Source organism: Cottoperca gobio, chromosome 9 (assembly GCF_900634415.1).
Source record: "Cottoperca gobio chromosome 9, fCotGob3.1, whole genome shotgun sequence".
In the NCBI taxonomy this organism is placed as follows: Eukaryota; Metazoa; Chordata; class Actinopteri; order Perciformes; family Bovichtidae; genus Cottoperca; species Cottoperca gobio.
Genome location: NC_041363.1, coordinates 20,558,463 through 20,571,877, shown reverse-complemented (window position 1 = coordinate 20,571,877; position 13,415 = coordinate 20,558,463). Strand labels below are relative to the sequence as shown.

Below are 13,415 nucleotides of genomic sequence, written 5' to 3'. Positions count from 1 at the left end.
AACTCTTGAATCTCTCCTGTCTGGTTTGATCTGAGGAATCTTTTGTTGTAGTGTGCTCTGGGACATTGTGTTTTCTTCTGTTATTGTTTTCCTAATAAAGATGCATTTTTGTATTTTTTTTCAAAGATAATCTTCAACATGAAATACATGTATGTAAAAGAAATGTGAGAACAATTGCAAGTTGTGGCCATAAAAACATATATCACCCTGGTCGCGTCTTTAATAAAACTGAGGAATTAAAACCTCGCGGAACGTATGCACAGCAGCGCGTTGTCCCTCGTCGGACTGTTTATAAAGAAGGACGCGTGCTTGTTTTGCGCGTCGGTGTCGAAATACCACTTAACTGGTCTGTATAACTAACACATTTCTACGACATCCTTTTTAAAACACTGTACAGTTATATTTGATCAACTATGATTGAGAAATATGGCCGAGGACGAACTTGCTGCGTTCAGGGACTGTTGGAAAGAAGAACTAACGAGTAATACAGAAGAGCAGCGACTTGTTTGTGCTCCTTTCCCCCTCCTTGGATGTTCCTGGTCAGTCAGGTCAGGGAGACTTGAAACATAAGTATTTTAAAGACTTAAAAAATCTCAACAAGGCCTGTAGTCCTTCAAAACCAGAAGAGGTTGTTTGCGCTGAAGATGAAGGATGTGTTAGTGGTCGTGGAAAAGCTGCAGCAGAGTCAGAGGAACAGCCTGAGTATGTGTCCATTGCACGTAGTTTGCTGGATGGGAGGACAAGTCCCCTGCTGGACAGGATTCAGGAGGAAAGAACCAGGAGAAAGAGGCAGTATCAAAATATGACCAACGTCCGCAGTGCATCCCTGCAGCATCAGCAGCAGCAGCAGCAGCCTAAGAGAAAAGTCAAGAAAGACAAGGAGCTGTTGGATCAACTCATTCAGGATCTGGTATGAGGATAGTAATGATGTGGATGGTGGCTGAGCAGAATCAGCTCAGTACCTATATAAAGTGTGTTGTATTTCTTTCTTTTGCAGAATGAAGTCAATGATATTCCCTTCTTTGATATTGAGCTGCCGTACGAGTTAGCCCTTAAGATATTCCAATATCTCAACTGTACTGAGCTGGGCCGATGTGCACAGGTGAGCTGCTGGGGCAAGAGTTTTGCATTATATAACATAAGAAAAACTCAATAGCTATGTGTTTGCCTTATTTTGGGACAAAAACAACAAACAGCTGAAAAACAGCTACTTTAGACTAGACCCCATAAAGGTATCAAGATAAAGAAAATGGAAAACACATATTCTCAATATGTTATGCTGAAATGCTGGACAGTTCTACCTTACCAGTCCTCTAACAAATATTTGTATAAAGTCTGAGAAGGAAAAATCACCCTTTAACAATCTGGGAGGGACTAAGCCAGCAGCCTTTACGCCTGGAGCAGATTTTTCTGCTGGCAAAAAGACACATTCAATTCATAAAAAGAAACAGAATTGCACTCTTATTGAATTATTTGTTCTTTTGCTATTATTTTGTGTAAAGTGACCACACCGTGTACAGCTTGCTGATATCAGGTTTTTTGGTTTGTGAAGGCCTTAAATTACGGTTACCTTCCACTTCCCCCAGCATGCAGAATTGCTTCGGGCAGCATTATTACTTTACATGACTTTAATTGATATAGATTAATAAATTACATTTTGTGTGTCGGACCTACAGCACGTGGTGCACAGAGCCCACTTGGCAGTCAGCCGGGCCCATTAAGCAATAAATTAATTGATGCACGCTCGTAATGTATGCTGACTCAATCGCCACGGTTACACTGTTCAATCTCCTCCCCAGGTGAGCAGGGCATGGAGAGTCCTTGCAGAGGACGGTGTTCTGTGGTTCAAGATGTGCACGGGGAAGGGCTACCATCAGGATGCCAGCGTGTCTGACTCCCCCTGCTGGAAGAGCACGCTGCGAGACTGCAGGAACTCAGCCAAAACTGTGCGCTCCAACTGGAAGGTAAGCCCGAGCTGTTCCGCTGCGGTGAATCAGAATCACCCAAATTCAACAGCTGAACTGGAGCTTGTCTGGTGAAATTTAAGCACAACTTACCGTACATCACCAGAAGACCATGGACTATATATGTCTCCCACTGTAACTGTAATTTATATTTTGACAACCTCTACTTCTCTATAACTTAGTTAGTAAATTATATTAGTGTTTTGCAACAAGATAATATTGTTGAACATGGAACACTGTTTTCAGCCAGGTAATCCTTTCTGTCTAGAATCGAGTGGGATCCATCAGCCAGCTGCAGTTCGAGCTGGGGAAGGTGCTGTGTGACGTCAACTCCTGTGAAAACTTTGTCTTTGCTGGGTGAGTGTCAGGAACTCCGACATGCTTCCGACAACCGATGTGCATTAACATCAGCTGTAACTTTGACTTCTGCTCGTACACCTTGAAATCATATCAATACTCTTTATCTTGTCACGTAAATGTCAGTATAAATCTTCTGATTTATGACGGGGCGTTTGATTAGAAGTATGGCAAATTTCGACGTCAATGTTGGATACACTCACACTATATTAAACAGAGATTGAAAAAGCATACAGACTGTACTAAACTCCTCCTACATTTATTCCTATATAAATAAAATATGCAAATAACTAAAAACTAATACGGGGGGGTCATAAAAAACTAGAGTTTTTGCAAAATTCAAATGGTCTCAAATAATCTCTTAAAATCATAATATGACATTTTTGGTCTCAATCAAAACAATAACAAAATACCAAGTAGAGTGGGTCATGGGAGTTGTTGTCTTCATTGCAGTCAGCTACACAACAACACTGACACATGGACACATTACAGGAGACCAGATGAAACGGACAGTTACCCCGAATATAATTGCGGATTTCTCTATATTTGAAAATTGCTGGAAACATTTGGTATAATGTAAGTACACAACTCAACAAAATAATAACATAGGTCTAGTTGTTTTTATACATTTTAATGCAGAAATGTTACATATTCATGTTTTTACCATCAGATCTTCATTATCATAAAGTAAAATGAAGAAAAAAGAACGTCGGGTAAGGAAAGAGCAACATTTGTGAACGTGTTTGGAGTAACATTTTCCTTGGTTACAAACTCCAATTTAAACGTCGTCACGTTAACGGATCTCAGATTTCTGGAGTAGGACATGAACAGTTTCCAGGCAGCAGTTGAGACATGTGACGGTTCACAGTGTTAATAACTGACACTTGCACCCTCCAGCATTAGCAACAATGAGTACCTCGTGGGAGTCATTATTGATCACATTCAGTTAGAATTGCGATTCAGTTTTCTGCTCATTGTCACACATTTCTGCATATTTTTATGCAAACATTTGTAGTAAGTTGGTACTGAGGGAAGAGTGTAAACCAAACATGCCCTGAAAATAACCCGGCTGAGACGGTGATAGATTGTGAGGGCCCACAGGAGCATGATGGACTGCCCACAAGGAGATGTGCAGCGTCTCCAGGGAGTCATGCGATTAGATTCCCCTCAGTCCTGCTGTGTCTCATCGGAGAAGACGTGTGTTTGCATCTTTTCTTGCTTCGCAGATGTAGGACACAGTGTACCAAAACATTCTTGACATGAATTAAAACACTTTTTCTAATATGTGATCCTACTCTTAAGTCCTTCCTTTTGTGCCATTGATATGAACACATTCACAACATCAATACTTTTCCCATTATTGATACTTAAAGGGTCATTTATCTAAGTGAAAGTACTTGAATTTGTTCAAACAAATCAATAGCAGTTAAGAGTAATCAAGAATTATTCAATTGCATCCACAGAATCTTATTACTAAAACGGTGGAATGAGATTTGGCACTTAAAAGGCAACAGGAGACACTGCCTCTTTAACTCAGCAACTCTCAGTCACACAAAGGCCACATTTGCTTTGCATGCAGATTGCAGTAATCTGTGCACAAAGTTTCCTCTACATGCAAAAGTTTTGCCAAATGACTTGGATCAGATTCAACATCATCATCCTGTTAATAGTCGGTGTTGAGGCGATGTACCAATTAAGTGAAAGTGTGTATTCCTATTGTTTACTTCCTGCCAAACCCTGCAATGCCAGTCACACATACACGCACGCGGGCGCACACATACACACACGCACACACACACACACACACACACACACACACACACACACACACACACACACACACATGCGGGCGCACACATCTCATACACCCTCTGCCACTCTTGCTGTCACTGTGTCACACACTCTGGCTGCGAGGCGGATACTTGCTCAGACATGATGGTATCTGTGGAGGTGGTAACGCTGGCAGTTTGTCGTCTCCTACAGTGAGAACTCGTTGACTTGGCCGACGGGAAAGAAGGGAGTCAAAACACAAGCCTATTGAGTGCAAGGGGGTGACTTTGTTGTTACTTGAGGATGGGAGCGCATTGGCAGGGGCGTAGGTTTTGTCCAACATTGGAGGGGAGAAATATAAAGCGATGGTCTGGAAGTCATTTTGAGCGTCAAGAAATACATTTCCTGCATTCCGGTGAATTCTTATTCTTATTCACCAATTTATGGTGGAAATATCTTTTATTTATGTAAAGGAAACAAAAAATTCAAGCACCAGGTGACAATTTAAAATATAAAACTGTGATGGAATATAATGCAGTAAGGCTCTCAGGCAATCTTTATAGCTTTCAAATATTTATTCTCCTGTAGATCAACTTTTCTCAGTGAATGTTTATATGGTATTATGATTTAGCCTTCACTTCTGTTTTGTGTATTTTGTTTGGGGAAGTAACCTCTTTAAATGTACATGTGGCACCTATTCACATCATTAAGTCATGTTCATTAATTTGTAAACCCCACAGATCAAAGTAGTCTCTAATGGTGGGACACAGAGACGGTGACACAGCCGCCGATCTCGTAATATTACAATATTTCTTCTCTGATAAATATTTCTTTCTAACTGTGGCCCTAATACATATACGTCTTAGTTGACAGATTGAAATTTCGTCTTTTTGTTTATCTTATTCTCGAGCTAATGTGCGGTTGTATTAGAGCAGCTTTTCTGATCTAAGTTATTGCTGGATGTTGGTACGGAAAAAAACACAAGAGGAGGTGACGTTGTACAAGAACAGTAAAATGTCACATTCTAGTCTGTTGAAGAAATGTTGCTGGATTTAATGGTCCATAAACAAAAGACAAGAGACAGAAATGCAACCTTAATAATCACTGAGGAGATTGTCTACTTCTGTCGACCTCTACACTGCTTCCTGTGAGCCACCGGATTAATGAGGAACATGTTGGTTTGCCTTCAGGCACAGAAAAGGCCCTCTCTGTGGCACAGTTACGGAGACCGTACTGCTAGTACAAATAGAAATGGAGCAAAATATTTTAGTTTCTTGTAGAGGAAAAGGGAAAAGCCATTGGAAGAATCACTTTAATATGTTTTTTTATTTTTAAGAGAGAGAGAAAAAGACTTTAGTTCAAAATGCTCTGCATTGTTCCGCCCAAACACCCCCCCCTGTAATACTGGAAAGATCATGTAACAAAGACTTCAGAACATTAGAAAATAACAAGTCAGAGTGAGTAAAGGAGGAAGGTGTGAGAGGGGAAATGATTCAGTGGTGAGAGGGTGACGTCAGGTATTCTTGTGGAGACAAACTTGTCACCCTTTGATGGAAAAATGGGCGATAATTCTGCTGTTGCATTCATCAGCCTTTTTGTACAAAGCTAATTTGAATTTGTTTGTGTGACTTGATGTGCTTGTTTGTATCTCAGGTACACGTCTGGTGATGTGAGGCTGTGGGACACGCTGCACTGGGACTCGACAGCCTCTTACCTGAAGGTTAACAGCCTGTCGGCCAACTCTAACCCCCGGCCTTGTGTTAGTCACGTCCAGGTCAACGGCACAGTGGCTGCTGCTGCTTATGAAGACGGTGAGTGTTGCAGTGTGACGCTGTGGTAAACCATGAGCACTTCTGGGTGACGGTAGGACATCATATGCAGAAATATGTTCAGTATTTCCTCAGAAAATTCTTGGATTTTAAAGTATTAGAAAATGAGCTTTTGCCTTTTCTAGTGTTACAGAGGTTCCCAAACGTTTTCATGCCAAGGACCCCTAAATAGCTTTGGCTTATAGCCGGGGCCCCTTTGTGTAAGATGTCTTTAAAAACCCATTGACAATACTATGTAAAAAAAGTGCAGTTATTAAGGTGCTACGGGACTGTGTCTCACTGTCTTGGGTGTAGGCTGTGTGGACCTGTGGAGCACCGAGACAGGTGGAGAGCACATCCACCACTATCAGAGCCCAGAGAGGATCCAGGCTTTGGCCCTGTGCCCCGACAGTCCCGTCCTGGGTTCTGCTGCCGGGCCTCACGTTCGGCTGGACCGCGCCGACGATCGCGGCTACTGGAGAACGCTCTGCCGGGCTCAGCTACCTAAGACTGTACGTCAGGCAGTTTAATTCCTCATATGTGTGCAATGCTCCGTACTGATGTGTTATGCCTCACACATTTTTCTCTTGACTAAAAATGTCTTGTTTTAAAAACATATAATATAATAATGGAAGCATCGAACACCCTTGACTTGTACTACACTTTCTAGCTAGTAGTAGTGCTGAAATGATTAGTTGATTAAGTCATTTATCAAGCGAACATGCAGAACTTCTGCTTTTCTGGGATATGATTGTGAATTGAATATCCTTGGGTGTTGGCTTGATATTCACCCAAATTAAAACATGTTAAGATGTCACCTTGGCATAGGCCTTTTGTTATACTTCAAGGAATGAAAACCCCTATTTCCTAAAATAAATAATAATAATTTCCTTCTCACTTGGAGCTTAAGCTACATCACAAATGCATAAAAAAGTGAAGCACAAGTTATTTCTGCTGTATGAGTGAAGTGTGCTTCCGTCTCGTCTGTGTGGCAGGTAGAGAGCCTGGTTTTAGTGCCAGACAGGGGGCAGCGGTGCCCGCTGGCGGCTCTGGCAGCAGGAGAGGCCGTGTACCTGGTGGACCCTCGGGAGGAGGAGCCACGGACGCTCCACTCGGTCTACGGTCATCCTGTTACCTGCCTGGACGTCTCCGATTCCCATGTTGCACTTGGAGTGAAGCGCACGGGTTGGGCCATGCACGATGGAGGAAACAAGGTGGGTTCAGTGTCTCTGCACAGTATGAAGTATTCAATTATTATTTAGTTTATTAATATATCTATTAAATATTAACATTGGGATCAATTATATACTCACTGCACATTTAACAATCAGTGGTACAACATTTAAAAAATAAAAACAATATAACAAAAATAAAACCAACAATATATTATTACGATCAACAACCAACCAGTAAGAATAAATATGTGAAGATGTGTTCACTATTTGGGTTGATTGTACAATTTATCACTTCTTTACTGTTATTGCTACACATTGAATATAATATGAAATATCCATAAATGGTGACACAATGATAGAGAAGGGCTCTCTTGGAACCACTGATGTAGTCCATTGTGAACAGCACTATAGGATGTATATGGAAGGATCTAGTGTGTGTGTTAATGGAATTGATGGAGCTGTAACAAGGCTCTTTTGTGCTTTCTGGAATTGAAAAGTCTCAGTAAGACAAACAAACCTCAACAAATCTGCGAACGTTGCCGAAGCAGATGGCAAAACCTCAGAACTCTGCAGCTACATTTTAGATGTATTGTAAAAAAAGAATGGTACCCAGACTTTACTAATTGGCATGAAAGGTTTCCAAAAGAGTTAACAAGGTCACTTTTGCTTTTAACAGGTGAATAATGAAAACCTGAAAAATTGCCCAAGGCAAACAATTTGGTTTACTCAAATGGAATGATGCACGTTTTATTTCTGGAATACAATTTACGCAGAGGAGAGTAGAGAGGACAGAGGTTTTGGCAATACGCCATTATTCGTTTAATCACTTTAGCTTATAGCTAAATCTCTCCTGCTCTCACTTACATCAGTTAAACTCTTCTGGAGAAAAGATGCCTCCCGCCTTTTTTTACATATGGAGCACACTTCATTTAGTCACCTTATGTCTGGTCCACACCTTTTTAGCTGATTTGAAATGTTCGATGCTTTGCAAATAAAGATTGTTCTCTGTGTGTAGATGTAAACTGGGTCTCTTGACAGTGTGATCACTATTACTCTGTGTCCCCTCAGACCCCTCTGGTTCCCCTTAGAATTGAATGCTATGTGCCTGTAGGGGATTTGTTTATAGTAGTCATAGCTAGCTTAAATAGCGACATGCCCTCATCGGGCCCTTGTCCTAATTACTATAGGCTTTAAGGGTACTTTTGATACACTTTTGTTCCCCAAGCTGCATCTGTTTGCTTCTAAAGACATTGTGTTACTAAGGACCCCGTGCACCTAATTGACTCTTGAGCCTTTTCTTAGAGGGCACAAAGAGCTACGAGACAAACGATTCTGTTGGGATCAGGAGGCGGCTCTGCAGCGGTCATTATGCTTTAAATCTCAATTCATCAAGATATTTTTTCTGTCCATGTTAATGGCTGAAACAAAGGATAAAGAAAATATTTTTTCATTAAATAAAAAGCAGATGTTGGCTGCCGTAGCGACTGGCCAAGTGCAAGCTTTAAAACAGCAAGTGCCACCCGAGCACGCCGTGTGTGTGCAGCAATCTGTTTGTTATTGACAGGTTTTTGGCAAACGCTTCTCCACTGACATCATCCGCGAGTAGAAAAGCACAGCTGACGCACGGATTCAGTGGCAGCACTAAAGCACCACATAGTGGACCAAGGAGAGAGTAGCACTAAGTGATATAACAGCCTCACCTTATCATGAAGCAAACAAAGCCACATCATGTAGAGTCATACATCCATGTTCTGCTGAATATATGTTTTGTTAAGCATGTAACTAGGAAGAAACTAGAAATCAAGATGGTTTTACTTAGTGAGATGAGAAAAATATAGTTTTTCAGGTGAAAAGTATTTAGTTTGTTAATTTTTCTCTTAATAGACTGTAGATCCAATGCACCATATCTGATCTACAGTATTTCCCTACAACTATGTCATTGTAGATCCTTGATAAAATGATTAGTGGACTATTTGATTCTTTGATCTATAAAAAAACCCGAAAGCTGTTAATGATTCTAGCTTCTCCAATGTGGGAATTGGCTTATTCTCTCAGTTTTATAGCACTTTAAACTGATTATCTTTAGGTTGGACAGAACAAGACATTATTTTAAGACAAGTGTCTACAAAATTATTAGAAAGAATTATCTGCCGATTTGCCACACTAATTATCCCAATTATTGAAGTATGATCTCATTATTGTATTGTTTGTTTTTGCAGAAGTAAATGTCTTGAGTTGAATTTATAAACGCAGCTCATCTCAAGATATGAATCTCTGAAATCATATTTGTTATCTTCAGCTTCAATATGTTCAAATTTAAGGATAACAAGCCGATAACGTTCCTGTCCTAGTATACTTTGCATTTTAGATTTGATTAATTGTATTATAGTGGAAAGAAAGCACAACACTTTATTGTTTCCATAGTGATCTTAGCCAAAACTCCCATCTAAGATATGCCAATTCATGATTAGCATACCTCTCTCACTAATTAAAATGTTTCACAAATGTAATTAACCTGTCTGTCACTCTCGTAACGCTTTGAACAGCAAATTTATACCGCAAATAAGACAAAGCCGAAATCACAACCGTGAGTGATGCCACACATTTCTTATGTAGCCTTTTAATAAGAAAACGTATGCTTCATTAAATTCTGCCAATATGCCATCCAAGAATGTCATCTCGCACCTTTTTTTGTCTCGCAGAGTGAAACATTTTAATTTCCAGCACTCTGATTTAGATGAACTCCACTTCATTGTCATATTTCTGTTAACTTAATTCAGAATCCGTGGTGATCACCAAGTTTGTTGGAGTTTTGATTTTATAATCTGACATCATAAAGTACAAAGGCTGCTTTCCGTCGATGAGAAGATTCTTTATCATATTTTGGCTTTGTCTTCTTGTCATCCTTGTCTTTATTGGTGTGTCTGTGTGTGTCTGTGTGTGGAGCCAGTCTCCAGATCCTCATTACTACTCACCACCCTCTTGCCAGTGGACCGGGGGCACCCAGGCATTCACCCAGCTCGTGGCTGGGCTTTCAACACAAGCTGGCAAACTATCCATCCACTGCATCTACTACAGAGCACAAGTGCTGTCAGAAAACCTCCTCCTCTCATTGCCTCAAGTTCAGAGGGCTGGTTGGATTCATGGAAGGCTGAAATGATAGTTTGACATTATGTATGTAGTCGATGCACGGATAGGAAAAAATGTAGGATGGATAAAAGTATTTATCACAGCTCAGGATCATTTACTTTCTGAAACCCCCAACAGGTTGCTTCCCGGCCAAATACATAAGTAAAACTATTCTTTAAACAAGAAATGTAATTAATCAAACTCACATGGAAGTGAATATTATGCGAGTATAGAATATGTTACAAGCATAGACTGGAGTGGACCACCGTGAAGTCACCCGTTGGTTTGTGGACTGCGGTTTTGAAGCCTCAAATTAGGCAGTCGCAATTTTGGATTTTGGCTGTCACCATCTTGGTTTGTTGGAACCAGAAGTGTCACGAGAGGGTGGAGCTAAGTACAACCGCACGCTTGATAAGGCATTTTGAGGCTTGTTACAAATATAAAATGTTACAATTGACTTTCATGAACTGAAAACTCAGTGTGAAAGGGTTAAAGTTCTAAGAGAAAACACCAAACCAGACAACACTGTAGTAGCGACCTGTCAATCACAAGGTAGCTCCGCCCTAAAGCGTACCCTGCTTTGACAAACAAATTGAACATCAAGCTGTATTGAAGAAGACTTGAAACTAGCGATTGAAGACCATAAACTCGTTAGGAAAATCTTTTACTGAGGTAACAAATCAAGTGAGTAGTAGCGTCATTTTATAATAGACTTCTATACAATCCCCCTGCTGGATGTTAGAAAGAATCCAGGTTTAAGGTTAGCTTCACCTTCAAGGTCCCCCCATCAGGTTGGGAAGTGACTATGATAACACCAAAGCCTACAGTTGGATGCTTGGGTGGAGGTGAGGTTATTAAATGCTATAAGAATGCTACACAAACGTGTAGCAAGGTTGTCCAGATAACTTAGCAAATCCTCTGTTTTGACTGTTGCAGTAAGCAGCGTTAAACAGCGTTCCTGAACTAGCTTGCAGGCTTTGGTTAATTTCAGTCAGCCACTTCATATAACACACACTGTTATTTGAATATCAAATATGTATGAGTTCTGACCTTGTAACTTTCCAGAGACATGCTCAAAGATCAGCACTGCACTCTCATACTTATTACACCACCTTAAACACATAGATGGTGCTGTTTCGGGATGTTAAAATTCCAGCTCTCACAGGATGACACTGGAGTTTGTACTTTCTTTATTTATCCATCTTGCCTTTGTTTAATTAGTTTGGGCAACAGCCAACAAATTCTAACCGCAAACCACTAGTGAGCAAAGCATCACAACTGAACTACTCTTTGTGATTTTCTTCCTTCCCTACGAGCTTCTTTTTTGTCCGGGGAGAAATCAAATTTAACTGTTCACAGGCTTTTCTATGTCTGTGGAAATACACAAAACAAAGCGACGGTTGTATACTTTAAGAAAGTTTGAGACTCTGCTCTGCTTGCTCTTTTGGGATGACTTAGAAATACACTCCCAAATGACATCAAACCACAAACCTGCCATTATCATGCATCTGGGCCAATGAGCTAATCTCTGTTTGTCCACATGGTGTCTAAACCAAATGTAGCTCTGAGGCCATATTTGTTTCAGATGTGGGTGTTTGCGTATGACAGAGATGGGGAATCATGGGCCACGGAGAGCCAACAGTCTGTGGATATCTTTTGAAACTTTCCCCTCAGCTGGGGATTACTTGTTAGTTTCTCTCTCTCTACGTGATGGAGCATTGATGAAAACAGCTAGTGGTCCGACTTTGGTTGGCGTGAAAACCTTCAGACCGTTGGCCCTCCTTTGCTCGTGTTTTTGCATTTATAGTTAGGGGTGGGGGGGAAAATTGATATAGCATAGTATCGCAATATTTTGCGTGGCAAAATTGTATCAATACACGGACACCAAGTATCCATCTTTTATTATATCAATTATAATATTGCGAATACGTTAAACTTTTTAGTAACAATTGCTTTTTCAGGCCACTAGATGGTGCTGATTACTTTTCTGAGGAGGTCGGATCAAACAAAGATGGAGACATCGGAGAAAGAAATCCGAAATGCAGCGAAAACTTCTTAGATATTAAATATATCTTATTAGATCAAATAGATGTTGACAAACTGCATAATTTGCAGTTGAAACAAGGTAATAAATCGCAATATATGTTATCGCAATACTCGCCATATTGCAATGGCAATAATATTGTATTGTGACTTAAGTATCGTGGTAATATCGCATCGTGGCGCCATTCCTAACCCTATTCCTGGTATGTGATATTCTGCTTAGAAACTCAAAACCAAACCATTTTCTGGCCAAATGTGTTAAACAATACAGGCAACAGAGACATAAAAGGGTTTTTCAAAAGTGCAGCAATAATTGCGACATTTTTCATCTTTTTAAGAGCCAAGCGAGTAATTACATTAACCTTCCAGTGCAAGCCACCATTAGAGTTTCCTTTGTCTGCAAGCCTCACCGGGGCTCCAGGAAGTGCATTAACCTAACAACTCCTCTATAGTCATGCTCATGATTATTCTTCCTCAAAGCATACTGCTACAGTCTCTCAACAGCCCCTTTATAATCACAAAGCGGCTCCTTTGCTTCCCTCAGCGCCATTCTTCATTTTAGTGGGCGAGGTGGGCAAATATTTAATAAGAAATGTCTTCCCGAAATTGTAATGATTCGTCGAGAACAGCAGGCCGAGCCTCATTTATGCCTCTCCCTCCCTCTTTCTCAGCTCGCCCCCCCCCTCTCTTCCACTGTCCAAATCCTATCAAGCTGTCATTTCAAAGTCCGGTGTAATTTGGGCATTGCCCCGGGGTGGTGCACAATTAAAGCTCTGCTTGGCCCAAATAAGGGACACACAGAAACTGCTGGCACCTCCTCAAGGCTTACATCATGCCTCTTTTTTTTTTCTCCTTCCTTCAAACTTCTTTATCTTTGTCGCTGTCTCTCCATCTCACTCTCACTCTGTTTCTGTCTACCTTCTGGCTCTCTCTCTCTCGCCCGCCCTTCTCGATTTAATTTCTTAATCGTTTTAATTATTCAAAGACAATTTTGCCTGGCGGTTATCCTGGTTGTTCTGTCTCATTTGGATGAGGAAACACCAGCCACTAATTGACCAATTAGGCCAGCTCCAGATGACATCATTGTAGTTTGTATGAAGAAAGTTTGTTGCAGCCATTGAGCCAGAGGTAATGGTGTGCATCCCTATCCGTAATTGAAGAATGCCCCT

General features: G+C 40.8%; 1 protein-coding gene across 1 annotated transcript in view; it reads left to right on the top strand.

The window, feature by feature from the left end:
- Window positions 1-262: 262 nt before the first annotated feature.
- Window positions 263-13,415, top strand: part of fbxw8 (F-box and WD repeat domain containing 8) — a 22,575-nt gene continuing 9,422 nt past the window's right edge. Inside the window, 8 exon segments of the mRNA XM_029440264.1 lie at window positions 263-516; window positions 518-910; window positions 998-1,102; window positions 1,800-1,964; window positions 2,233-2,321; window positions 5,745-5,902; window positions 6,215-6,411; window positions 6,895-7,113. Coding sequence (XP_029296124.1) covers window positions 427-516; window positions 518-910; window positions 998-1,102; window positions 1,800-1,964; window positions 2,233-2,321; window positions 5,745-5,902; window positions 6,215-6,411; window positions 6,895-7,113 — 1,416 coding nt within the window. The 5' untranslated portion in view covers window positions 263-426.